The sequence below is a fragment of the Pezoporus flaviventris genome, unplaced genomic scaffold (assembly GCF_033815535.1).
Source record: "Pezoporus flaviventris isolate CSIRO_AGI_PZ_B2104156 unplaced genomic scaffold, CSIRO_AGI_Pfla_v1 ptg000213l, whole genome shotgun sequence".
Taxonomy (NCBI): domain Eukaryota; kingdom Metazoa; phylum Chordata; class Aves; order Psittaciformes; family Psittacidae; genus Pezoporus; species Pezoporus flaviventris.
The window spans coordinates 7,598,474-7,626,095 of NW_026892761.1; the positions used below are offsets into that span (position 1 = coordinate 7,598,474).

The window sequence follows — 27,622 nt, forward strand, 5'->3', positions numbered from 1 at the left end:
ATAATACCTTGCAAGAAGCCACTAATAAAGTCAAGGGCAGCAAAAGATTACACCGATACTTCCTAAAATAAAACCCAATCAACCCCTCCCAAAAGAAACCCTCAAACCCTTCCTGCAGTGACTCTTAGGAAACTATTTATAGCAAAGAATTTGATGAAGCAGGTCTACACTGATCAGCAGAAAGCACTGATCATTTCTCAGATACTCATTCCCCACGCAGAGAAGTTAATAGGCCACAGTGCAACCTGACCTACGCACTTACAATTCTGTTTACACAGAGCTTGGACTGATCATGCCAGGACTAACTCAGGTGCATCATACATGGTGCGTACGGATGAAGTAAAGAAGTTGCATAAAATTTATTTTTCCACCTTGTTTTACAACATTCCCTTTTAAGATCTTACACATCTGCAACATATAACTCCACAGAACAATAAATAATTGGCATTCATATTTCTCTTGAATCAAGAGTATGTACACATTGTTTAACTAGATGACAGGTACAAAACACTGGCATTACAGTAAATATAATTTTGACACCATAATCCATTTCCCCAATTAAAAATGAAATTAACATTTTTTTAACAGTTGTAACAATTAAAAATGTTCTCAAAGGCATATAAGTACACAGGTTGTAGTAGGCAGTAGTAATGGACCATATTGGCAAAGCTGTAGAACCCAGGATTTCATGCAAATCAGAGTTTATTAATTATGAAATAATAATAAATGAAAGCCCATTCAGCTCACACTGAAGATTTTAATGGGCACTGCACTGGCATCAGCAACTGTGGAGATGAGTCAAACCCCATCCAAACAGTGGTGTCCAAAGAACTTGTGATGGTGAGCCGCAGGCAGTGGCAGCTCACATACCTGGTTTAGAGCACTGCTTCTGCAAACCAAGGATTTATGATGCATCAGATGGTGCAGCAGCTTTCTTTAAAAGACAAACCCAGAAGACAAGCTTTAGGGCTTCACAAATCTAATGTTCTGCGCCTCCCTGACAAACAGCTCAACTATAGCAAATTCTTCCTCAGCAATTGCAGAGGATGAGGATGTCATAGTGTTTAGTTGTGACAGGACAGTAGACCACATTAAAACAACACCTTTGGTGCTGCTGTTTGGTCCAGCCACAGCTGTAGCTCTCATCACATAGTTCTCAACACCAAGGGGACACCAGAGATGTCACTTATCACTCCTCAGCCCAGTTCTGGTAAGACCCTGCAGAGATTTAAGCTGCTGCTGTTGAACAAAGAATGTTGCATTATAAGCTGAGCAAAATGAATGTTTGCAAGATAAACAGGACAAGCTCTATGGAGGAAACAAATATAGTTAAAGGAAAAAAAATAAAACAAGAGGGTTACAACGCATCTGAATTACTGCTGAGATGCAAGAAGAAAACAGTGCATGTCACAAAACCTCCACGATAACTAACCACTGCAGCAGCACAGCACGGAGCATGGGCTTCCCTAAGCATCCATGGGAAGCAAGAGAGACATACACTGCTATCCTACAGCATCACTTGGAGCACAGTCCCAAAGCACACAGGTTACATGAACTGCTACAGTACGTAAACCAGAACAAAAAAAGGAATAGGAAGAATACTAAGTAAGGCTACAAACAAGATACTACATAGAAGAAAGCAATGCTTCACTCCCAAAAAGCACAAATTAGGAGCTTACTAGAAGAAAAAGATTCTATTTCCAGCAGAGAATCCATTTATTCAATGTACAGTAAGTATGAACATATGTATTAAACTTTGCTTTTAAAAACATTTTTTAAATAACTTAAGAGAAATAGATTGCAGACATAAAGTGCTAAACTTGAAAAATACAACAATCATTCCTCTTTCCTGCTGTTTGTTAAATGGCAGTTTCAATTTTCCAATTGCTTTAAAAAGATGCAGTGTACACCCAGACAGAAATTACCTCCTGGATTTACAATCTTGTGCAAAAAACTACCTGCAAAGGAACATTCGCACCCCAAAACACAGCTATACATTACTACCTATTCACTAAATATGAGTTCCTTTTTATAGTTATGATTCAATAAATATAAATGAAATCACAATTCTCTCCCTTTCTTGGTGTAAGCTAATATTTTGCAAATATGGTCCACTCAGTGTAAACTGTATTGACTTCAGGAGACAGTGAATTCTACCATCTATACATCTCAAATATTTACATACAGTAGCATGGCACTGTTATTCTTGCAGGACATTTAACTCCTAATACACACTGGATAGGGACAGGGTTTTACAAAGATGTGTACTGCAATGTGTCTGCCAACAGTCAAGAGGGACTTGACTTCTTAGCCACAGGGAGTAGCCAAAAGAAATTCTTGATTCTTGTATTTAAATCTGCTTAAACCAAATGCTGACTGAGGAACTCCAGAGCACCTGCATGGCTGACACTATGCAGGAGCTGGAGCAAGTCATACTAAAGACAACATTAAGTATCCTTTTGGCAAAGTGGCATAATTCACAAAAGGCTGCTAGCCCAACTCCCCAAGCAAATGGGCTGTCCAGGCACCGCTTTTCCTCTGTGAGACAAATCACTGGGAATATTGGACTTCTGGGGCCCACATGAACACGTGTGTCAAGCAGAAATGCATATTGTCATTTTTAGGAGCGGGAAGAAGACAAGAAAAGAGGCATATTTTATACAAAAGTCAATACTAAGAATTAGCTTTCCTTAGGCTGCAGGTTGTTTCTGAAGGTGGTTGCTATGTATCAGGACTTCAGACAAGCACCTATCAGAAGAGCGGCACAAAAGAAAAACCAGCGAGTTAAGATTGCAGAGCATTTGCTGTTCTTACTCCTGAAGGATCCTGAAACGTAATTTTCTGAATTAGGAGGGCTTCCACTACATGAAACAACAAAAAGGTCATAAGGACTTGTACCTTCCTCTCCCCCGCGCCACACACATTAAGAAGCACATCTAATTTGTCTCTAAATCTTCTGGAACTTGCTTCCCTCCTCTTTGATATTTACTTGCAGGATCCAAGATCAAGCAAGGCAGGTCAGGTTGTGCAAAACATCCCCCGGAGCAATTACCACACATTGACCACATAAGCCGCGGCTATCTTAGATCTGAAAATTCAAGCCATACCCACTCTGGGTCAACACAGACTCCAGCTCTTTTAAAACAACACTCCCATTTTCCACAGATTTTCACATCAGACTTTTTAATGCAGCATTGTGCTGCTTGCGACAGCGGAGCGCCTGTAGCAATAGCAATGGAAGCTGGCAGCCCATTAAAGAGGTTCAGCATGGCACACAGATGACCATGGAGCTTTGGCTCCTCTCACCAGCATGACTGTCCTGGCCTGGAAGAGCTGCCTTGAGAAACGAGAGGGGAGCTCAGGCCCCGGGCTCTGCCATTCCTGGTCCCTCCATGCAGTCGACCAACAACGGTGCCAAACAGTGCCAGCTCCAACAGTGCTTTTTATGATGCGGGAATGAGACAGCAAGCAACTAATTTAGCACAGACTAAACAGCCATTAGATGAAGATGTCTGCCACTAAAAGCTCATACGTGTTTGATGCATGGGCCCAATTGCAAAAGGCTCCCATAACTCCGTCCTTCTCCTGAGCAGCCTACGTACGTGTTGCTCTCCTCATGGTATTATAGCGTGGACCGAAGCTTATTATAAAAACAGAACTCACTGAGTTTAATTTTTGAAAATGAAAAATAAATTCATAAAATTGCTCGGTACATGAGCTTAATACCTTCATATGAATCCCACTTCTGTGATTCAAGTTCAGTTTTTAGAGCAAAGCAAGTGCAAAACTGCAAAGCAAGTAAAAAAACTGCCTCTCTGCAGGGAGTATGTCATGAACAACATCCACCTAGGAGTGCCTCAGCTTATTTGCAGCTCATCTTCACAGTTTCATCCTAACAGGAAACAGATTTCATGTAGCTGTGAGGAGTAGCAGCTCTGTGACCTCTCCTTTCAGTCTCCAAGGATTCAAGACACGACTGCCACATTGTCTGCAGAACAGTACGAGTCTCTTCTCACGTTGTCAACACATTTCAAGTCTGATCAACTGCAAGTTTCTTTCCCAAAGAGGATTTGCCTTAGTTTAGATAATTTTCTCCTATACAAATAAACACCAAGTAAAGCTATTATATCACCAGCTCCTTTTAACAGGAAGCACAAAAGCTAAACAAAACTGAATTTCTTCATTTTGGACTAGCATTTCTCTGTATTTATTAATGCCTGTATACCTCCAAAATCACTAGGGTGACCACATTTCAACTGAAGGAAGATCTCAAACACGCTCAGATTCTCAAGTGTGTGTAGATCCGACATGCTGGAGCCCCATTATGGAAACAGCATGCCATAAATCAGGAATCAGCTGTCAGCAGTATAGTGCGTCACCTACATTAAGGGATTTCCAAGATGCAAGAAGAATGTAACTACTTGAACCGAAAAGATAAATAATATAAAATAACATAACACAATGCAAGGAACAGCACAGATACTTAAAAAAGGAACAAATTTCTCAAATGCGAATTCTGAGGTCAGTTAGCAGCTTTCAGACACTTTTAACCATGCATGAGAAGCCCATCATCACAGTTACATGCATTTGACCCCAGTTAAGTTGAACAAAAGCAGTAAGGACTGGATGAACTAACAAGTGCCTCCACCCTCAGAAAACTCCCTTTTATCATTAGGTTTCCGTTCACAGCAGTTGTGAAGTCTTTTTCAATAAAGCAGCATGTAATAGAGATTACCACATGATCCTTATGCAAATATCAGACATTCATTATAGTAACAACTACATGATTTTGTCTCTCAGCCATGTGCAATATTTGCCTCTGGTGTGCAAGGAGAGCAGCCCTAAGACGTGAGCTTCGAATAGCTGGGGGGAGAAAACCTTCGTCTCAGGTACTTGAGGACGTAGAGGGGAAGACAGCTCACCAGAGTGATGACTGTGACTTTCCACAAGAACGACAAAGTCGCAATGAAGTAAACATCTGTATAAAGAAAAGAGCACAAAGTCAAGGAAGATGGGAAGTACATCCTGGGAACAGGTTATAATACCTCAGAATCTCTGCAAAGATAGTTGAAGCATTGCTCAAAATAAAGCTGGTATACCCACACGCAAGGGATGCAGATCTAGCCCAATGCAAAGTTATCCTCATTGTCCTCAGTGTTAGCAAAGAGCTTTACGGAAGAAGCAGTGACATCTTGTGGTTTCTGCATGAACACTGGAAGAAACCCTATGTATCTGATATTTGCAACTAGACAGCTACTGGGGGAAGCTGGAATTTGTCACCCTTTTCCTTTAGACAGGGAAAAGGATTAGCTCTGTTTCAGGCAACTAAAAAAGCCCCACCAATCAACAAGTGAACCCACAAGAGAGGGGCCCCAGTGAAGGAGACAAAATAAGTTTTAGGGGGCAGCTCCTTCACCCAGTTAAAAGATGAGATCTTTCAAACCAGCAACAGAGGTTTCAATCTGTAGTCCCAAGTTCAGTCCCTTACGGAACTAAAGAACACTTGTATATGACAGCTGATATGTGGTGGAGCTCTGAAAGTACAGATAACATTCACTGGGCAGCACATACTCTACTGACCACCTTTACCTCCTGCAGCATTTTGCTGTGAGAAGAAACCACAAAATGCCTTTCAAGAGCGTTCAAATAACACAGCTTACTCAGGTCTGAAATACTGTCATTGTAATTATTTTTGGCTTCATTATCAGCCTTTAAGCTCAATTCAGCTCCTTACAGTCCTGTTACTATTCAGGTTATAAACTAACTCATTAGAGAAAAGGCATTTAACCTTACCAATAAACTCATGTAGAAAGACCAGAGAAGCTATGTAGCAGGAGAGACTAAGCAGCTCAGCCACTATCATGAGCCAGTGCCACGTCTGGATCGTCAACGCCACCATCAATAACTCAGTGAGAATCAAGGAAGTGAAGGAAATGGCAACAATATGGACAAATTCAGATTCAAAGAGGAGGAGTGCTCCATACATGATGATGCTGCCTGCAAGGGAATGGAACATTTGGGTCTTTTATTCAAACACCAGTTTAAGCTCTAAAGCCCTCTGTAAAACCCTTAGGTCTTGGAAAGGCTGAAACATAGACATGTCTTGAGAGTGTTTTTCACGAAATCTGATTAATGTAATGACAACAAATCAGTTACTATTTAGGCGACAGAACTGATGAGAAGACAGGGAAAAGTTACAGCAGAGGTGCCCAGACTTTTGTAACAGTCTATCATGTTCACAGACACACAGAGATAGGAAATTAATACACACTTATTTTGGCAGCTGCAGATTTCTAACATCCCCAAACTCTATCTTTCTCCCAGAAAAGCAGTTGGTCACTACTCAGAAGCTAAAATATATTAAATACTTCTAAAACCTACTGCATTGCCTCAGTGCCCAGCTGGAAGCAAGGTGTTGAAAAGCTCAGTGGATACAAGTTAGCTTCTCTTTGCACTACTTTGGCCAAGATCTCTCCCCTTTTACACTTCCCCCCAAAAGGAGTACATATTAAAGCACTGTTAATGATGCATTGTTTCGTGCTCCTATTCTGGCTGGCCAGGGAATGCTCACAACTCTCCACACAGCCACCTGCACAAATAACTCATGTTAGCAGCATGAGTAATCTGCACCAACATCCATCACACTAGGCTCTTTTCGGAAGGGAAAACCTGCAAGTGACCAGAGTTTGAGCCACAAAGTTCAAATGCAGCTGTGAACTTTCCAAAGTTTAGGTCTACTCAAGTTTTTGGTCAGGCTCATCTCTGCTAGTAACTAGCCCAATTGTTTGGCCGGCTGTTTTCTAGTTATTTAGCACATCAGAAATGAGGTCACTTTAACCAAATATTGTAACCAGATAGTGGTCTTAGCTCTAGAAGAAATCTTTCCCTCAATGCATCACCCTCTGGCTTTAGCTTTCCACCACTTGTGAGTTTTCTATAAATGCCTTGGCTTTGCCATCATATTTATATAGCACCAGAAGACCGTCATCCCTGTTGTAGGGTTCTACCACATTAGGTTTCAGAAAATAATGCTAACAGAGGTTTCATATTCTTGGATTCACTCCCTACTGAGCATGACTGTATCCATTAAATCAGTAAGAATTATCTGCTTACTTTGGCACATTTATTCTGACTCTTTTTCATAAAGAAGTTTTGGAAAACATGAAATATTGTCACAGAATCATATCACCATTTCAGCTTTATAGCTCCATGTTATTTACATGCTTTCCATAATTCCCCGATTAATACTTATAGGAAGTATTTGACTTTGACATTACTTGATAAAAGATAGACAAAAGAAAAGACCTGCTAGAGCTATTGCCACTTCTATTACACAGGGTTTAAATAAAAATACACAAAGCTACAGATTCTGTACTTTGCATGCTGACTTAACCTGTCTAACGTACAGGTTTGCAAACCTTTTCCAAAAGAAAGCAAGAGTCACAGGTTCTACTCTACCGATGGAGCAATGAAAGCACCAAAAGGAACGTGCACAGAATTACAAATGATGGTCCTAACGGCAAGAGGCACAATGCTTTGAACTTCTACATTGCTGCCTACAATAGGGTAGGCCAGTTGCTGCCAATATTTAGATTTAGATAATTCCTTCCTTTGGTAATGCTACCAAGATTTTCTGAGACAAAAAAATATATATTCATTAACCCAAGGAAGAATTGCTAAATTCCCTTCATGCCTTACTTCACTTCCTGCAATACAAAGAAATCAGATATTCTGTACTCATTAAAACATCTGAAGGCACAAGCAGAAGTTGATTTCTTACCTTGATAGATGCTTATTAAGACCCATATTAAAAAAGTTTTGTATGATAATGGTCGTCCCTGCAGGGGAAAGAAGAAAAAAAAGACATAGTGCCATTGGGGTTTTCTTCTATGAACATTCACTGGCAGATTAACTCAGCAACTGACAAAAGAGAACCAACCAGCCCTGAGGTACCATGTCTTTACTCTCATTTTTCCACAATGGATGAAGGAGGCCTGGGACTGTGGAAGCTCACTGCTTGTACAGTACAGTACAACCTCGTCCTTACGGCACACACGATTAATTCAATGCCAAGAGTCTCGTGAGTTTAGTCATTGTACTATGAAATATAGGATGTGTGTATACACATATATATGAACATATTAATATTATATTTCTAGACACACACACACAAATCACCATCATCTTGAAGGCAGATAGGTTTTTTTCTTTAAGAAAAAGCATCTCCAGCCAACACAGCTATACCAGCACAAAACCCCCCTATGTTTAGACCAGGCCTAAGGATGGTTGGAGAATTAGTGGTTTATGACATAAGAGACAACATACAAGTGAAACCAGATGGAGACTTATTCAGGCTGTTGGAAAAACAGGCTTTGCTTTTGAGAGTATCTGTTTAACAAAAATCCTTGAGGGAAAGGATCTGTTGAAGACTCAGTCCACCCTTTCCTTCTGTTAAGAGGGATGTTGCCAGTCTGCATACCCTAGTTATTCAGTTTTCCAGGAGAGATAAAAAAATACCTTAAAGAAAACAAAAGGAACCTAAGCCAGGATTTACCTTCCTGATATTTCCATGGTAAATATCAAATTAAGTTTTCTTTCTTTAATGAGAAGGACCCAACTTTCATGTTAAAGCTACAAAAATGGCACAGCAACCAAACCTTTAGGTCCCTTTAGATCATCCACAAGACAAATTTCTATTCAAAAAACTATGTGATAACCTCCTCCCTCCATCAAGTGAGCATATCCCTCCTCCCCACCCCCTTCTCTGGCTTCAGGATAGTGCCAAATCCCCAACAATTTCTCTTTCCCCTTTATTTTGGAACAAATCAGTAATATTAAATCCTTAGAATTTCCCACAGAATGGAAATTCTATTTTCCCAGCCGTTTTTAATAAATTGCATTTCATGTAGCATTCAATAACAAACTGCCAGGAAATCTGGTTGTATCTCTTGATTCAAATTTGCCTTTAAAACAATTTTGCTTGAAAACACATGATAAGGCTCTGTATCTATTGGTAATATATTTGACTTTACACATTTAAAGAGTTTCAAATCAAGATGAACATCTTGCCTTAAACTAAAACAGACAAACAGAAGTCTCTCGCACCTTAAGAAGATCTTTGTAGAGCTCTGGGTACAACATTGCAACTTCAGATTTAACATCCTTGTCCAGGACTAGAGAAAACACTGGAAACATCGTGTAAATTGTGGAGTACCTGGCAAGAAGGTAGAAGACCAGTAAATTATCTAAGGCGTAGATGAGCAAACAGAAATGCAAGTCTTCAGAAAGGAAATACAATATTCTTCAAGTGCCAAGTGACATACATGTTATAAAAACTTGCAAATGGAGTTGTGCATGTAGAAAAAACCTGCAGGATTTACTTTTTGAATGGCTTTTGATTAGAAACCCTCATACACAGATGATTGGCTCAAGTATTGCAATTGGTGTTAATGGAGCCAAGGACAGGCCTGTCCAAACCCCAAAGTCTGCTCTACACTTCAGGCTTCATCCTGTTTGCATCAGGGGAAATGGAGATGAATTTGCTGTTTGTTTTTTTCTTAATTATGTACACAAAAATGTAAAGTCATAGGATTACAAGTGTAATCCCAGTATATCTGGGACAGGAACTCATTCCTCCTGTTGAAAAGTTTGGGTTGTTCCCTGCTTCTGACGCTATGAGGAATTGGGCACTGGTTCTTACTGCTGTGCAGGCACCAAAGCACAAAGACTGTCCCTCTACTTTTTAGTAGGATCAAGGCAACAGCTCAGGGAGGATGGCTTGCTTCTCATGTTCTGAATGTGACAAACTGTCCTTGCGGAAAGCTTTCTGTAACTGGCTCAGTGGCTTTGCTCAGTGCAGAGGAGCAGAAGGGGGACAAGGATCACGTACATCGTCTTAAGGAATGCTGTGAAACATGCAGAGTGGAGATGTGCATGCTCTGTGTATTAATTAACCCAAATCTATTCATTGTGCACAGGTTTTCCACACTAGTAGTAAAAAGTGAGCTCTTACCCAATGATGAGAAAGCCTTGATAGAGAGGAACTGAAGCAAAGTAAAATACTGATGAGAAAACAGCCTAGAAAATAAAAGAAATAAGGTTCTCAGGTGTTAAGATATTGCAGTAACAGCTTAAAAATATACTCTGCTCAAACTGGAACATACTTGCAGCAGGCTCTCCAAGTTCCTGAAATGAATACAGAAGAATGTAATATCAACCCTTTTTATTCCTATGCAAATCTTGCATGAAAGTGATGTTTAACAGCAAACACTGGAGAGCTGGACTTGGAAAACTTTTTGTAATGTAACAGAAAGAGTTTCCTCCACAGGCCACTGGTTTGATCCAGATGTTGTGAAGAGCAGGTGTGTACTTATTTATGCTTGGATGATGCCTTCACATCATAAAAAGAGTGAACACTCACCAATACAAACTCCAAAGAGTTCACTATGACTTCTTTTTTGTCAGAAGTTATGGGTTTGTTTTCTGTTCTTGCCCTCAGCTGCAGAGTAAGCTAGACTGCCCCTTAAGCCTGAACCTTTTGTCTCTGTGCATCCCTCTCCAACACGTTTATTCCAAAGAGGGGAATAGGCAGAACCAGCCTTCTCAAAAATACAAAGTATTTTGCTCAAAAAGCATGTAGGATTTTTCAGGAATATATCAGTACTTTCTGGCATGAAAATGCAGCTCCCAAAGAGTAATCTCTGTTCTTCACTCTGACTTTCGCTCAAGTCACACAGCTAAGACTCTTAAAACTCTTAAAATCTCTTTCAGCTCTCCCTGCCAACTGGCAATTGTGTATTTGTTACACTGAGGCTCTGCACATGAGCAACGTAAATTTTGTTAATAACAAATCTATTTCTAAGGTTCCCTTTGAAACAGAGAGGAAGAGAATGCCTCCATGATGCTGCAGTGAGCTGCTGAGTACCTGGGAAGGTTAACAGGAGCTTCAGCAGCCTTTGAGCACAGCTCCGATGAACACTTCACAGCGCACGAGACTGAGCTGTGGGTAACCTCATCAAGGTCTGAGCCAGGTCCTCCTCAGTTGCTTAAATAAGGGCTTCAAATAGTGCAACTGAAGTTAAAATACACCTGAAAATAAGTGCACTTACTCAACAGAGGCCTTGAGAGTATTGCCCTGCTTCAGATTTTCAGTATTTCCCACCATTACTAAACAACAGCGCTGACATGCTGTGTGAAAGCCGTGTTTTCTAAGGTAGAATATTGTTTTCCCAATACCAGTAACTTTCTTGTGTGTTTTCAATAAAAGTAACAACCTTAAGGTCCAATCCATGAAAATTTGCAGGAAAATAAATAGTTGCATCCAGAATGAAACACTTTTACCCTTTAGGAAAGGGTAAAATGAAAAACCTCTACTTTTTGATTCGGCTTTTTCACCTCTCCACTGGAAAAACCCTCATGACAGTCCATTTACCTGCATTGTACTGATGCACAGGCTCCTGTGGATAACAAACTGACTGAGAGCTGCAGACCGTTTGTAACTGTTCCTTCCATGCACCATTAGCAAACGACCCAGATGTTTAAACTGAGTGATAGAGAAATCAGCTGCAAGTGATGCCTGTTTTCCTTCCTGTGTACAACAGCAAGTAAAAGCACAGGGAGATCATTTCATTATTGGAAACAAAGAAATATCACATTATTTAGTTATTTCTGACACAATTTCCAAGAAAATTTGCAATACATTAGGTGGAGGAGAGTATTACCTCAACACTTCTGCTTTCCACCACGGCTTATAAGCAGAGAGCAAAAATGAGAATAATTCCCATTTGAACCCTGGGCTCCAATTCTAAGCAATCCTCTGGATTATGATTCACAACGTGCATGCTAACGTGACACTCATATCAAGTCAGTACTGAATGCAAATTTTCAGTCTCAAAAGTTCAATCAATTTTAATGTTTTGGCTCACTCCATGCAGAGTCTTTCCACTGCCTCCAATCCAGCCTTGTCACTCCAAGCAGCTCTACATGCAGGAACCAGAGCTCTAATCTAGAGTTTGCTTTCTAAACAAACATAAACAGCTTTTAATTGTAAATGTGGAGTAGATGTTATCAGGGTAAATATAACTATCATCTGGAGCACCTATGTGTGATTAAAAGCTCCAAAAACTAACTATGATGGGCAGATTCCCTGAATTTGGACAAGAATCAAATAACAAACTTGAACTCTGTCAAGCAGTAGTCTCCTTTGCAGCCAAGTTATTTTTCATGATAAGGCTATGGGTCTGATGATTATTCTTGTGGAAACTCTTCATGTTCTTGCACAAATTTCTGAAGATTCATTTAAGAGTTACTTGTGAACTAGCTCCTGAATTGCCATCAGAAGCCTTATTAAACACGAGGTAATCTCACCTTTCCTTCAACTCCAACACCACAGTCAGCCTCCTGAATCATGCTAACATCATTCCCTCCATCACCTGCAGGTCAGACAAATGACATCAGTAGTTAAGCAACAAGGGCAACTTGCAAATCCACTGAAGACATCTGCACCAGACATTAAAAGAAACATTTAAGCCTATCAAATAAGCAGGATTCTAAACAACAAAAGCAAGACTGTAAATAGGAATAATGAATTCTGAATTTGACATTTCTTATCTTTGCTGGATGCCTTAGCAGTGCAAGGGCAGTTGGATGACAGCCCCACCCCTTAGTGGCTGAAAATCAGACTTCTGGTTGCCTATCACCGAGCACTTGCATTCATTTTTTAGGAAGTTTAGTTTTTAATAGAGCCAGAGGTCTGATCACTTTATCTGTCATGTAAGTGCACCTACAAGTAATCACTTACTTTAAGTACCTACAGGGCTGAAATAAAGCTCACAAATTAACAATGACACTTTACCTGATCAAATTTAAGCTCCGTTTTGCAAAGATATCACCCTAAATATTTATGAGTATTTTCTCATTGAAGTTCCCATATACAAAACTTCATCTTCTCCACCATCTCACAAAAAACTGCTTCCTAACTCAGCACTTCAGGGTTATTATGAGATAACACAGGACTGTTCACTCAAATGTAGCAGTAGTAGTAAAGCCATCACCCTACATGGTTTCTCCTCCCCAACTAGCCCCTTACCTACTGCACAGGTGAGCTTTCCAGTCCTTTCCTGGAGCAATCGCACAATCTGGGCCTTCTGTGTTGGAGCACATCTGCAGCACACGACGGCAGGGCACTGGCAAGCCAGCTCCATGAACTCATACTCATAGTATTTCAGACACACCTAATTTACAGAGATCAGAAGCGTCACCGGTGTTTGTACTGGGAAAGTTTCCTTAAAACAACATAACCCAAATTCAGCCACAGTGATTTGGGGCTGTTCCTGAGCAGCCCGAGGTGTTTGGAGCCTACCTCCAACGAGTCACCAGAAATAACAAGAGCACAGTCGTGCTTCCGGCGGAAGGCGTTCAGCTCGAGATGGGCTTCTCCACGGTTAGTCACCTGGGGAAAAACATGGCAACTGAGGAAGGGTTTGCTTCAGTGGGGTGAGAAACCAAACAAACAAGTCTCGGAGGGAGCCAAAGCAATACGGATGGGCAGCACAAGGAATTATTCAGAGCACATAGTCAGATAAACAAAAACTCAGGGAATAGAAAGCTGTGTCAAAAGGATAATGAGATTCTGAGTCTACTGCTAGAAAACAGTTGTGATCTCAGCTCCCTTCCTGCTCCAGAATTTGGGGTCACAAATAAGTCCCGAGGGGTATGTGGGTGTTACTCACTAGCCTGAATATATGGATGTCCTGTGTCCGTGTCACCAAATGTGCATTCTTGGCCGTACATGTGGCTGTCTCCAACTTATCCCCTGTCAGCATCCACACCTAAAATGCAAATATTTAATGCCTTAAATACAAAACTTAACAACCACGTCTGCAGAACACCTAGAAGTACCACCTGCCAGTTCAGGCATACAAAAGGATTGTTAGAATACATCTACAAACTATTCTTCTAAAAAGAAAGCCTTATTTTAAAACATACAAGAAAAGTCTCACAGATGAAAGCAAAGCTTTTAAAGAGGCTGAAATGCAGAAGAAGTTACAAACTATAACATTTTTTCCCACCTGCAATATTTCAAGATTCTGCTGATAAACCCACAAAACTCAAGCTAAAGAATGTGTATGCGTGTGCTAATGGGTCCCACCCCACCTATTTCTCATACGCTGAAACAAACGGGCCCTGCTGCATAAAGATCCCTCGTGGCCCTGCCTGAAATATGGATGATGCAACTGGGGTTAGCTCACTGCTGATGTGTGCGTCTGGAACAGACTCCGTTGGTTGTTGCTTTTCTATTTTTTTCTTGTTAAATATACACTGCTCCTTTTATTTTGTGCTGGTGAGGGGGGGTGTTAGAAAGCAATGTCAGCAGCTATACCCAGCAGCAATACCCAGTTATAATCTGACAGGAAATTCTCTCAATAGTGTAAATATACCAGAGTTTTGGGGTTGGATTTTTGTTTTTCCACTGATGTTTTATTCTTTCAAGACACCACCCAAGAGTATTTCATGAAACTTAAAAAAATATATATATTTATACCTAACACAAAGAGAAAAACCAAACCAAAACAAACCAAACCACACAAAGACTCACTTATTTGTTCAATAATCTGAGGTTGGAAAGAGATTTGATCTTAACAAGATGGTCCCTGTAATGAATTACAAGACCGCCTTCCTCTTGATTTACTTCTTGCATGCAATACCCTGATGAACATACCATTGCAAGGAGTGCTCTGAAGTGCCGGCCTGGCTGTGTGATGACACAGCCCACACCCTGACACTGACTCCAGCCAAGGTGGAGAGAAAAAAAGCAAAACCAGCTTTGGAATAACTGGCCAGGGCTACGCTGCAGGGGGAAAAACCCACAGTCCTGCTAAAGAATTGTCTGATTCCACTCATCTCACTTCTCTGCTCAAGTCCTTGCTGTTGACAGGGATGGTTCCAAACAGAAAACGCTTTTGGAAGCTTGCCCCAAGCCTTGAATTCCACTTCCTACCTAAATCCCAAACACACAGCCCTGCTCTGGATTCACAGCATGGCTCAAGATTTTTGCTCCCATTGCTGCTTACAGCAGAGAAATCACGACCAGAACCTTTTACCCACTTTTTTCACCCAAATCTGAATATTTACTCCATTTATATATATTTTTTTAACTCCTTTTTGCAAGTTTGGGCTCTGACCGACAGGTTTCCCTAGATGGGAACTAAGCAGCACCACCGGTTCCCCCGCCGCTGAGCACACAGAACTAAAGTCAGCCCAGCGCCCGATTCTCTTGGCTCACACCCCCTCTAGTGGCTACTGAAAAGCGGTATACGCACAGCTTCAACCCCCGCACAGGAGTTGGTGCACCAGGGACCCAACACACCCAAACCCCACTTGTTTCATACAACATCTGAAACAAACTATTGCCCAAAAGTCCCTGCCTACACACTCGGCTTCTCTGCAGATGGAGCCAGAGCATGTTACGGGAAGATATCCTGTTTTCAGCTGGAACAGAGTTAGTTTTCTTCCTAGTAGCTGGTGCAGTGCTGTGTTTTGGCGTTAGTCTGAGAATAATGCTGATAACACACCAATGTTTTAGTTGTTGCTAAGTAGCACTTGCCCTGATCAAGGACTTTTCAGTTTCCCATGCTCTGCCAGTGAGGAGAACAAGAAGCCAGAGAGAGCACAGCCAGGACCTGAACTAGCCAAAGGGGTATTCCATACCATAGAACATTATGCACAGTATATAAAGTGGGGGGAGTTAGCCAGGAGGGGCTGATCACTGCTCAGGGACTGGCTGGGCATCTGTCAATGGGTGGTGAGCACATTGCTTGTGTTTTCTCAATTTTCATTTTTCTTTTTTTGTTGTTCCCTATTATTAGAATCAGTATTGTTATTGTTATTATTTCTATTATCACTATATTTTACTTTATTTCATATTAAACTGTTCTTATCTCAACCTGTGGGTTTTACATTCCTTTGATTCTCCTCCCCATCCTGTCCAGGGAGGGGAAATGGGGAGAGTGAGCAAGTGGCTGTGTGGTCCTTAGTTACCAGCGGGGTTTAAACAAGATCAGAAGAAAAGCACAAAAGGTGACACGCTTTCATGTGTTTACTGTTTCCAGCATGTTCTGTTCCCAACGTGATGTTTAAAATGCATTGACCAGCCCTACTGTTCCCACTTAGAAATGACACCTGGTGAAGCATGCAGCTTGACAGGGCCTCCACACTGCCAGGACTCACTGGCTGTAGGGCAGTGCCACATACTCCAGAGGGTCTAAGTGTTCCAGCTGGGAATAACACCATGTTGGACAGACCTTAATGCCAGCATTCCTCAGTGTCTCCAGAGTGGGTCTGACGTCCGTCTGGAGCTGATCCTCCACGCCGGTGAGACACAGAAGCTCCATCTCCATTTCCAGGCTCTCGATGACTGTGGCTACCTTCAAGGAGCGGTCATGCACACTTAGCTTCGCCTGGACGTAGCGTGCCTGAGGACAGAGCAGACACAACCACTCACTCACACAGCCAGCCTGCAGGTTAACCAGTTAACCTCCTGCTGTTAACTCTCATTCAAGGGATGCCACCTGTAATGGCTGGCGAACATGAGGTGTGTGTTACAGAATAAGGTGGAAATTACTTCAGGAAGTTACTGTCATTTTGTCCCTGTCCTGTTACAGCTGGGCAGCACAGTGCACATCACATCCATGCGCACACCAATGCACAGCAGCTGCTGAAGTGGCATCTACAGAAACCCTGGAAGCAACTCCCTTGTACCACAGGTCTAACCATGGTTTTCACAACTAACACATCTACAAACAATGGCAATGGAGAATCCTAAGCATTTCCACTATCTCCTCTCTGCATTTAACTTAACAGTTCCGGTTCACATTTTGCCTGGCTGGGGTAAGCAACATAGTGCTGTGTGTAAAGACCCATCTAACAAACCTCACGTGTGAAGCCTGCGTTTCCATGAAGCTCGGCTGGGTTATATTGTGGTTGTTTGTAGTTTCCATGGATGTCAGAATGCAACAATGAAAACTGAAAGCCAACACATTTCCCCACACAAACACAACTTGTCTAACAAATGATGAAGATTTGCAGAATTTATCAGTGTGAAAGATTATAAGGCAGGATTCAGGAACTGTTTTGGAGGGTCCTGGCTGGGATCCAATTTCATACGTATCACTTAAAAAGCAACTTTGACATTGAAGGATGACAATGCTAGCAGGAGGAGGGAGATGAGAGGCAGCATTATCACCAGAGGTCTGTCAGAATCACTTCAGTGACTGTTTGTTTAAAACCAAAGAAAAGTAAACAAACAAAAACTTACTTCAAAGTCTTGATACTGCTCTTCCGTCAGAGACTTTTTGGCTACGACAAGAACCCTCAGGCCTTCCCGAGCCATGTTACCACACTGGAAAAGAAATATCACACTGTACTGTGAACTCCATCACAAGTAAGATGATTTATGCACAGCATTGCAGAGATGGCAATGTAAGATAGCAAGTTAAGAAAATAACCATCCTATCTGAGCAACCCTAGTGAGTCTATAGCATCTGATAAAGTGCATGATAAACCTGAGAGGAAAAAAGGAGACCTGCAATAGTTTGTGATCTATACCAGTGATCAGAAACAAAAAATGTTCTCTCTGCTGTACCAGTGTGACAAAACCAACCCCACTGATTTCATTTCCTCCATGTGTAAGTAAATGGACACAAGCCTTTCATTTGCAGACTTCACCTATTTGGCCATCAACTCTTAAAAATAAGACCAAAGTAATACTATTTCTTTGAACACCAGGGTTTGGAGGTGGAGAGAATCAGTAACGGAAGGTACTGCTGTGAACTCTGCATCAGCATTACTACTGACCTGATAGGGATATCCCAGTATAAAGCTGCCCAATGTAGTTTTGAAACTAGACCTTTCAGTCTACAATAAATACAAACACAGGATCAAGCCCAGGACAAATGTGGTGACCTTGAGTGACAATCCATTCTGAGCAAAATCCATTTTACTTACAGGACTTTCTGCAGTAAGTGTGTTGAACTCGCCGCCTGACTTTTTTTGTTCCAACATATATATTTGGCTGAAGTCTAATTCAATGAACTGCCAAGACATCAGTGACTTTCTGACTCACAGATGTTTTAGCACTTATGAACACCCTGCCACGCTGACAAACTTTGTCATGCATTGCCCTGGAAGGAGAAAAGCACTCGCATGAGAAACCCTGCATACATAGGGGAGACAGACCCATACCTCCTCCTCCAGCCAGTCATTGTACTGCACGATCCCAGCCATCACTACATCAGCGCCCTTCATATAGAATGTGATCTCTCCTGTTGATTCATCCTGCAGATAAGAAACAGAGAGTCTAAGTTGGGCTACTATTAGCATATCTGGAGTGGCCTCAGCAAGCTAAGTGATGAGTTTTCTGCACACCAGTCACAAAAAATGCCTGCACTGATTCAGGCTGAAGGTCCATCTGTCTGGGGGCCAAAAGCAGATGCCTATTCAACTGCAACGTGGTTAATTTAGAGTAGAAATTAATGGTTTAGACAAGGATGATGAGCTTTTTAATCTGCAACATGGCATTTCCACGCAGACACCTCTCAATCCTGATTGTGCATGCCTTTGGAATAACCTCTGGTCCTCACCTAGAAAATTTATTTCATACTTACCTGAAGCAATAAAACAGATGCACGAAGCTTAACAGAGTAAAATCCAATCTAATTTACCCCCTCTGTTACATTATACAGCATAAGCATAATTAAAGTTTACATTTGCCACAGAAAGGTTAGACTGCTGCCTGCCTTACCCGATACAAGTAATTTGTAGGCTGCAAGCAAAGCATATTTACATTACCACAAATTAAAAAATCCCTTCTAACCAGGCAGATATCTAAGGAGGTCACAGCTATTAGTATTACAAGCTAATGGAAGCCCTGGCAATTTCCTCAAAGGAGACAAAACAATGAGTAAGGGACAAACTGCTCTGTAAACCAAGATAGCCACCAGGGATAAGAAGAAAATAAACTTAACACAGTAAAACAAAAAGCCCAGGAAGGTCTGGAAATACACAGCTGCAAATGAAGGGTGGAAAATACTCGAGTAAAAAAAAGGTATTAAAGAAAAGCACAGTGGACACTTTCTTTCTTACACTATTAATATACATGGCAATCTCTTCCACTATTACAGAAAATAGCAGTGAAGGTTCTCATACACTAACAGTTTGAGTTGGTAGGTAGAAGTCTAACACCCTGTGGCAACGGCAAAACAGTTTATAACCACAGCTTAAAAGAAAAGCAGCAGCTAATGTGGATAAAAAAGCAAAGATGAGAAGCAAGTGTCTTTGCTAGGGAAATTAGGAGCAGCCAAAGATAACAAAGCTCCTTTACTGAATATTTTTGCCAAACTCATAGAGATATTCACGAGGAAGATTCTTATAATTCATCTTAAGCACAGTTTTCAGTGAAACATCCAACACGAAAACTTCGTATACTGATACCCCCACATCCCCAAAGCAAAATGCGTGTCAGCCTACCAAAACAACCAGAATCCGCTTAAATAAAACAACACTTTTGGCAGTAGCTAAAGGTAAAGGTTTATCTAGTAAATTATTTGATTAAAAAGTGTCTAACAACATCTCTGTAGGAAACTGAATAAAGACTCCACTTCCCGTGCTGCAGAACTGGCTTAAGATAGTTTAGATTTTTTTGTCCAATATAAATACTGTATCAGCTATCTCCTTGCATTAGTCATTTCCTCTCACCGAGTTCAATAGGAGGTTAGTGCATTCTCATATTATGGTAAGATCACACTATAAATCTACACGGAGATTTGCCAGTTATATTGTTTTGGAGAGGCATCTTTTTCCACCATGGTCTGACTCTGGTCATGGTTCAAAGGCTTCTTTCAATTCCAGATATGACAATAGCACTATCTTTGCTTTACAACAAAGATCATTCCACATGGGTAAGGGGAAAAAAAATGCAAAGAAAAAGAAGAATGGAAAATATTGTGGTCAAAAAAACAGGCCTTCTTTCAAGAAGATAAGTCAGTAAACAGGACAGGGAAGAGCGGCTGCTTTGGTAGAAACAAGACTTCTCAGAACTAAAATAATCAGCTGCAGAATTGACAGTTGCTAACTAGCAAACACGGAGATAGGACAAAAATATCCCAAACAAGGCAACATCTGCTACTTGTTTCCAGCATTAACTACAACTTTATTCACTAAAAGTTATATGTTGAAGGAGATCTTTTTATAGGAGCCAGAGTGGACAGGACCAGCAGGGAGATGGCTGACTCTGCCATCAGTAACAGCACTGTAGGGGTGGGCACATGAATCACTCACTGAAACTCCATACCCAGACTGTACAGGAAGCCTGGCAGGATGATCCCACTGGCTCCTGCAGTGGATGCAGTTTACAAGAACAAGCAATATCCGTATGGTGGAACAGAAAATACTGCCATTTGAATGCTACTCACTACGGTTCTGAGTGCAGTCTCAGTCGGCAGTTCTCCCTCCCTCTCCTTCCTGGTTGCTCACTCTGTTGTCTTCTGGATACTTCAAGCTACTTTCCTTCCTTTTATTTCTGTTTTTTAAATAAGTTTTAAAAGATACAAATTTTTAACCAAGTTTTAAACTGTTTTTTAACAGGTTTAGAAGATACACTGAAAAGGTAAACACCTTGTGTTTGTGTTGTGGATCAAAACCAAACGGCGTGCCTACACATGCATACATGTATATTTAATCAAAGAAAAATTTAACTTGACAACTACCTGTTTGTAAACCCTTTTTTTCCCCTTTTTCTTTTCAACAGAAATGAAAACCCTGCTTAAAGTAGTATTTTGGGAATACATAGGAACATAGTAAAGTAATACCTAGGCGCCCAACATGTGCTACTCACACCCTACTTCCGCACAGGGTACATAGGGAGCTGATCTTAGCGGCTTAACAGCAACTTATCAGCAAAATAGATACTCAATTAACAAGCACAACAGAGAGGGGCCAGTGCTTCTATTAACAGTATTTACGGTCAAGATCTGTGCCTGATGTTGCTCCCACTGACCACAAGTGGGAGTTTTGCTGGTTTTGGTAGCATTAATATTCTAAATACAGAAATGCAAAATAGAAATCTTTTTCTTCCTAATGGGGGAGAATGTAGGTAATAGATAACTTAAAATGAATAAGCTTCAAATCAAAGTGAGGGAGGAAGGGAAAGACTCTCATCCACTTAGATGGGAAATTTCAGAGCATGCACTTCTCTGCTGAGCATATGAACACGCTGTAACGAAGCGCACCCCGGCTTCGATGCTCAGCCCTTTTCTTACAACTGTGATAAAACAGCATCTCATCTGAAGTTTGCACTTTCAATAAGCAGTGTGGAGGGAGATGGTTTAATCCTCCATCTTTTATTGCTAACGTTTTTATTCTAGGTCTTGAAAAGGTCACCTGAAGTGTCCTCATAATTTCCACTATAAAAATAAATAACCCGAAGGATCGACATTTGCTGTATTTAAATGGATATGCACTATGCTTGCTGCAGCTGCCCCACACAGCATGAGACATTTGCAAGAACACTAGCATTGCTGGCTATGTACTTTCAATGGCATTTTGTTGAACTCTAGATTCACAGATTTAACACACTGATTACTTTGCACAAGCTCAGCCTATCAGCCCACTTCAACTAACATTCCTGCCCTTGGGCATGTTTTAATATTCCAAAGCCTGGAACAACTCAAAATACAAATTTGTGCCCCATACACTGTAGTGTGTTGTGTGATCCAGAACTCGAAAACAGTTCCTTGAACAACAGTAGATTCACATCCATAATACTCAGACGGGATAACACAAATACAGCCACTTGCGTGAGCTTTAACAATGTTCAATCCACATTAAACACATCTTGACCTTCATGGTTTGTGGAAATAACTGTATGCACCTATTACAGTTCCATCTTTATCACCAGATATCTTGGTAGCAGCAATACTGAAGTTCTCTAATATTTGTTGTTGTTGAACACAACCACTGTATTGCTCCATTTTACGTCATCCCTTCGAGATGCCCTTCATTTCTGACAGTGGCTGTGCCCTCCCAGGCCTCCAGGGAAGCTGAGATTCGTGAAGCTACCAAATATCAGCCGATAAAGCAGACTACATTAATCTGCTGTCGATGAGAGCCATGCATGCAACGCTGATCCTGACTGCTTCTAACTAAAAACAAAGGCAACTCCTCCTATTGTAACTTAAAATACATGAGGCAGAAGATATTTGTACACCCTATTTCCTGACACCCCAAAACAAACAGCCAGTTTTACCACAGAGTAAATGAAGGGCGGGGGGTGGGGGATAGTTACAAACCCACCAATCTTACCTACCCCTTCCACCCTAACAAACATATAACAAACTTGCACTTCCCAAGAAATGATACAACAAATTATATCGTGCCCTGGATTACAGGTTTCATATTCATGGTTTAGATTCCTGGTACCACTTATCTATCTGTACTCTCAGTAGAAATTAACATGGATGTTGTAATTATCTCCAAAAGAAATATTCAGACTGCTTCACCTTGTTTGATTCGCAGGCAAATGGAAGTGTCTTACCATAGCTGGGCTTGTTTACCTTGCTAACACAGGCTCTCCAGCACTATCTTGAAAACTAAAGACGATAACAGAGAACTGATCTCAAATGGTTTTAACACCCAGACTTTCTTCTTTCTTTTAAACTACTTTTTTTTCTCTGAAAGTCCAGTCTTTTATTGTATTTGTATACAGAACCATAAAGTTACGTATGCAATTTCAACTGGGCACGTATTTAGCGTGCGCAGTCCCTGCAGCTGCTGATCAAGGTACTTGCACAAATGCACCCTTTTACCTTTACTCAGCTATTTTCAAGCCCTGCTCATGACACCACATTCTCAGCATGGCTGCAGGCTCTAGTATATAGCTCAAAAAAAGATCCCTGCAGCTGTTAAGTGCTTCCATGGGAGTGGAATCCAGTGCATCCCTGCTGCCATGCTGTACTTCCATGGGATCTGAAGGAACTTTCAATGCCTGGCAGAGATCTGGGGAGCACTTCCAAAAAAACCCACTAACAATAACCAAAAGTTATTTGTTGTGGCATCAGTCAGGATCCCCTCCCTCCTTCCCACTTGCTGTCATCTCCATCACTCCCTGATGTGCCACCACAACTGCTTCGGAGACGCAGTTTAAGCTGGACCCGTGAACCTGTTTGAGTTCCTGCTCCTGGCTGACCCTGAGGAAGGGAAAGCATTTGTGACCTGGGTCACCTCACAGCCCCAGTCCATCATACAGTCCCCCCAGCTCTGCCAGCACAACTGTAGCATGGATAGGACAGGCAGGAGCTTTTGGACAGATGAAAAGACAGCCCCAGGGTCACAGATTGAGGCTTCAAAGCCATTCCCCCTTGTCCTCTCCCTACCTGCCCTTGTAAAAAGTCCCTCTCCAGCTTTCTTGTAGGCCCCTTTAGGTATGGGAAGGCTGCTATAAGGACTGGAAGGCTGATGCAAGATCAATACGCTAAAGATATTCCAGGGCATTACAGCACTTACTACAAAATACAGACAAGAAAAAGATGTATCACCCAGCAGTGAGATGCCATTAGCTCAAAACAGAGAACTAACCTAGAGCCTGAGCTAGAAAAGACTGCAAAACTCAGCCAGGAAGAGCAGCACGGGTGAGAACAAGTGGTTTACAGGTTTCACACTGTGTTAGCAGGAGAGTCAGAGACACGAGAGCTTACCCGAAGCCACTTACCCGAACGATTATCCCCATGCGCTTGCTCTCGTAAGTGAAGGGGAAGATCTGGAGGATGGTGAAGTTCAGGATGTGGCCACCCGGTGTCCTCAGCTGCACGGAGGACTGATCTCTACCCACCAGTGTTAAGCCCACGCTCTCAGTCCACTGTACCAGGGCCACCTGAAAGGAGAAGGCCACAGTGAGGGAAGCCAGGCCAAGCCATAGCCCCCCTGAGGAGCACCAGAGGGGAAGGGGTAGTGGGTGGGGGCTGCAGAGAAGCTCATTAGTCATTACTGGCACTACGGATCAGTTCACACATGCTCCTATATGGCTCCTTCTAGCTGGCTCTTCCTGAGGTTAGAAGCTTACTACCAGTGTTTTGGGGGTTTGGGCAGCCCAGCTCCTGCCTGATTCAGCGGATGGACTATCAGCAGGAGGTGGACAGATCCCTGCCTTTGACTACCACATCCCAAAGGACAACCCTGCAGCCATGGCAGGCACCGGCACCCTTTGCCCAGACCGGAGGTGCTCGGACACATCAGGCACATCTCTTTGCAAACACTTCTTGAATGTGTTTTTTCCCAGTTTGCTGTTTATGAAATCAAGAATTCAAAACAGTGCATTCACCCTGGATTTACAGTATCAAAGCCAGAAACACTAATGCAGAGCACATTAACAATTCATATTAAAGAAAAGGCAAACAAAATGAGCTCTGTGTTACACTCTGGTAGTAACAGTTCATCAACAGCTTTCAACCTCTACACTGCGAGACAGCTGAAGGCTGGCTCAGGCACCTATTAGCAGAGAATCACTTCTCCCCAAACATTAAAAACACCCCACCAAAATAAAAACCCCAAAACAGACCCCAAAGCGTTCAAGGCACGCACCAGAACTAATTTAAATGAACTTATGTGGGTATCATCTTGATTGCAGCTCCTACAATTTAAGGACCTACACCAATAAATCCATCATAAGCTTTCACTTAGATTACAACCAGTCATGACAGACAACCCAAGCCTTTATTTTGCTTCCCTGACAATTCCACCAGAATCCTCACCTCAGCTGACACATCCATCTAAGATCCAGGCTCCTGAGATACAGGGGTTTAACTCTAGAAGCTGTCTTGGCAGTAACAGATGGGAGCAGCAGCTGACACGAGCCCATATATCACTGGCCTCCAGAAAGGATCAAGGGATACTTTCTCCAAACAGACATGAAATACTGGAAGTATTTTACAGTGACATTTTCAAAGGCATGAGAGTGCTGGGCACATGGTTGCTGCTGATTTGAAGGTTTATTATCCCTTGTGCCTTTCAGGTTCTGCCTTTAATGCCTTAAGTGACCACAAATGCCTTAGACAAAAATAGAATTTATTTGGGGAAATTATACATAAGATACAGATAAAAATGGAAGCATTTATAATAAAGACCTTTAAATCAATTTGAATCAATATTTGGTTTAACATTAGCAAGTTTTTGCAAGCTTATTCACAAAGATTACAACAAATCAAAGGCCCATTCAAGCTTATCGTGTCCAAAAGTTTCTTCAAGCCATCCTTGGTGCATTAAGGTGTGCAGTCAGATAATCCTCTTAACTGTCTCCCAGAGCAGATGGGGTTTGGGTCTCTAATACTCTGGTTAAGAAATAATTATCAGGAATTTTTCACAGCATGAAGTTATGCGATGCTCCATGTGCGCAGCACTGTTGATCTGCCCATGGTGGTAAGCTGCAAATCTCTGGAGAGAGAAATCTCTGCTCCCAGCTCAGCCCTTAAAGCATCTCCTTTGCCACTTTCTTTCACAGGCACCTCCTCCCCCGACAGTCTCATTTAAATCCTATGTCAGGAAGTATTGAAGCCTTGTGCAGAGGAACAAATGGATGAGCAGCACGTCAGAGGTGCTGCGTCATGCCCGTGACATGCTTCAAACTGTGCTGCACTGAAAAACACCAGCCACTCCCAACAGCCCTGAGACTGCAAAAAGATACATCAATGGAAGGGATGAATAATGAAAGATATCCCCCTTTGCCATTCTGCTCCTGAGAAGGCATGGGTCCTGCCAACCCTTAATGGCCCTCCAGGTGAACTGCATTCAGCACCAGAGGGGAAGTGGGGCTGACCCCTTTGAACATGCCATTTCCCAGCCTCTATAGTGCTTAATGAATAAATTACTGGGAAAGAAAGTGATATAATTTTGAAGTGCTCCCGTCAGATGTACTAAAAGCACTGACATTACCATCCCCATTCAACAAGCAGCACAACAGGCCCAGGCTTTGGGAAGTGCTGATGGCTCTTCTGCAGGGTCTGGGCACCCCAAGACAGGGAGCACATTCCAGCTCAGTTGTGAGACAGAAGAGTTTTGCTCTGTGCCATCCAAACAGATAGAAGTGCTCTCAGTCACAGCAAAAAGAAACATTCAAAATGCAAAAATACGTTTACAGCTTAAACCAGTTAGATTTAAAAACAGGCTTGAAACCCCTCAAACGCCTTCAAGAGAGTCCACACTCACTGATGAGGGGAAACGAACAAAGCCCCTAACCACAGTCCAGGATTCTGCAGCTCCATCCAGGCCAAGTCAGATACAGATCTGAGCATTACAAAGCAGAGCAGCTACACACTATTCCCCAAACTTTGCTCTTTCTGACAATTGAATTACCCAAGCCGCCACTGAAGTGGATATCGACTAATAAATTTCATTCTAAAGAGACAAATTGATCCTTCGGTGCCATGAGTTGCTCTACAAACGTCCCATTTAGGGTTGCCTAGGCAGGCAGACAGCAAGCAGAAACCAATTGATCGGTGCACCCTTTCATGTCCTGGCAGCTGCAGCGGGTTGTCTGGGTTAAAGACTGTTTGCCCAGGAATCCCAGGCACTCTTATCTCTGATCAGATTATATCTATTTCATTTCCCCTGTTAGTTACTGTATGGCTACAACTGACAACTGGCTTGCAGAGCCCCAAGGCTGTAACTGATATCTGAATAAAGATACTTCAAGACTTCTAAATGGCAGCGTGCACAGGAAACAAATTTAGGAAATCCTGCTTTCTGTTACAGGAAATGAATCCTATGCCAACTGGTAGAAATTACCCTTGCTGTTAAAGTAAAGAGAATACAAGTTTTTGTACTCATTTCATAAACTGACCTTCCCTGCCATGGCAATATTTTATTGATATAGGATTTCAAAGGCTGGCTTTAACAGGAGTCCAGAGCCATTCCTCTGCAGGGAATGCTATTTAACAGCATTGCTCTTTTCTAAAGGACTCAACTTGTGCTGATCCTGCATTTTGTACCATCTAGTATGACATACACAGAGCATGTCTAAACAGTATTTGTATATCTAAGACCTACAGACAAGATTTCCTCAGTGCAGCAAAACATATCTGATTTCTGAACCCACTGTAATTCACCACTTAAGACACCACAAGAAAGGAAAAAAGAATTTAAACAATAAACACGGGTTAGTTATCATGCTATAGTAAAACAAACAAACAATAATCCCTTGGGTATCTGAGACAAATTGCTGCATAAATATTTTAAAGACAGAACAGTATAAAGCAAAAAAGGAAAAGAAAAATAGCTGACTTCACTATATACCACTGCATACATGTAAATAAACAGAGGATCTGGGCAAAAAATAGCCAGTAAATGCTTTGGGGAAAAAAAAAAAACAACAAAACCAAAAAACCCCACTCAAATGGAGATCACAAAAAAAATACCATCTGGAAATCATTCGGACCTCATTTCAATCCAAAGGCAGTTGCTTTCTGTCAGCTGTACAGGGGACAGCAACACACTAGAGGAGAAAAGCAGGTAAGCAAAATACTGTCCCAGATTACGTGGTGGGAAAGGACATAGATGCACACTGCTCACCAGCTCCAAA

General features: G+C 41.8%; 1 protein-coding gene across 1 annotated transcript in view; it reads right to left on the reverse strand.

Moving 5' to 3' along the window:
* Positions 1-335: 335 nt before the first annotated feature.
* ATP9A (ATPase phospholipid transporting 9A (putative)) overlaps positions 336-27,622 on the reverse strand; it is a 62,647-nt gene continuing 35,360 nt past the window's right edge. The window contains exons 15-28 of the mRNA XM_061441828.1: positions 23,762-23,923; positions 18,241-18,333; positions 17,315-17,398; positions 16,302-16,472; positions 13,731-13,829; positions 13,361-13,450; positions 13,088-13,232; positions 12,367-12,431; positions 11,432-11,587; positions 10,013-10,077; positions 9,106-9,214; positions 7,781-7,838; positions 5,794-5,997; positions 336-4,978 (exon numbers count right to left, since the gene is read on the reverse strand). Coding sequence (XP_061297812.1) covers positions 4,842-4,978; positions 5,794-5,997; positions 7,781-7,838; positions 9,106-9,214; positions 10,013-10,077; positions 11,432-11,587; positions 12,367-12,431; positions 13,088-13,232; positions 13,361-13,450; positions 13,731-13,829; positions 16,302-16,472; positions 17,315-17,398; positions 18,241-18,333; positions 23,762-23,923 — 1,638 coding nt within the window. The 3' untranslated portion in view covers positions 336-4,841. The remainder of the gene's footprint in view (positions 4,979-5,793; positions 5,998-7,780; positions 7,839-9,105; positions 9,215-10,012; positions 10,078-11,431; positions 11,588-12,366; positions 12,432-13,087; positions 13,233-13,360; positions 13,451-13,730; positions 13,830-16,301; positions 16,473-17,314; positions 17,399-18,240; positions 18,334-23,761; positions 23,924-27,622) is intronic.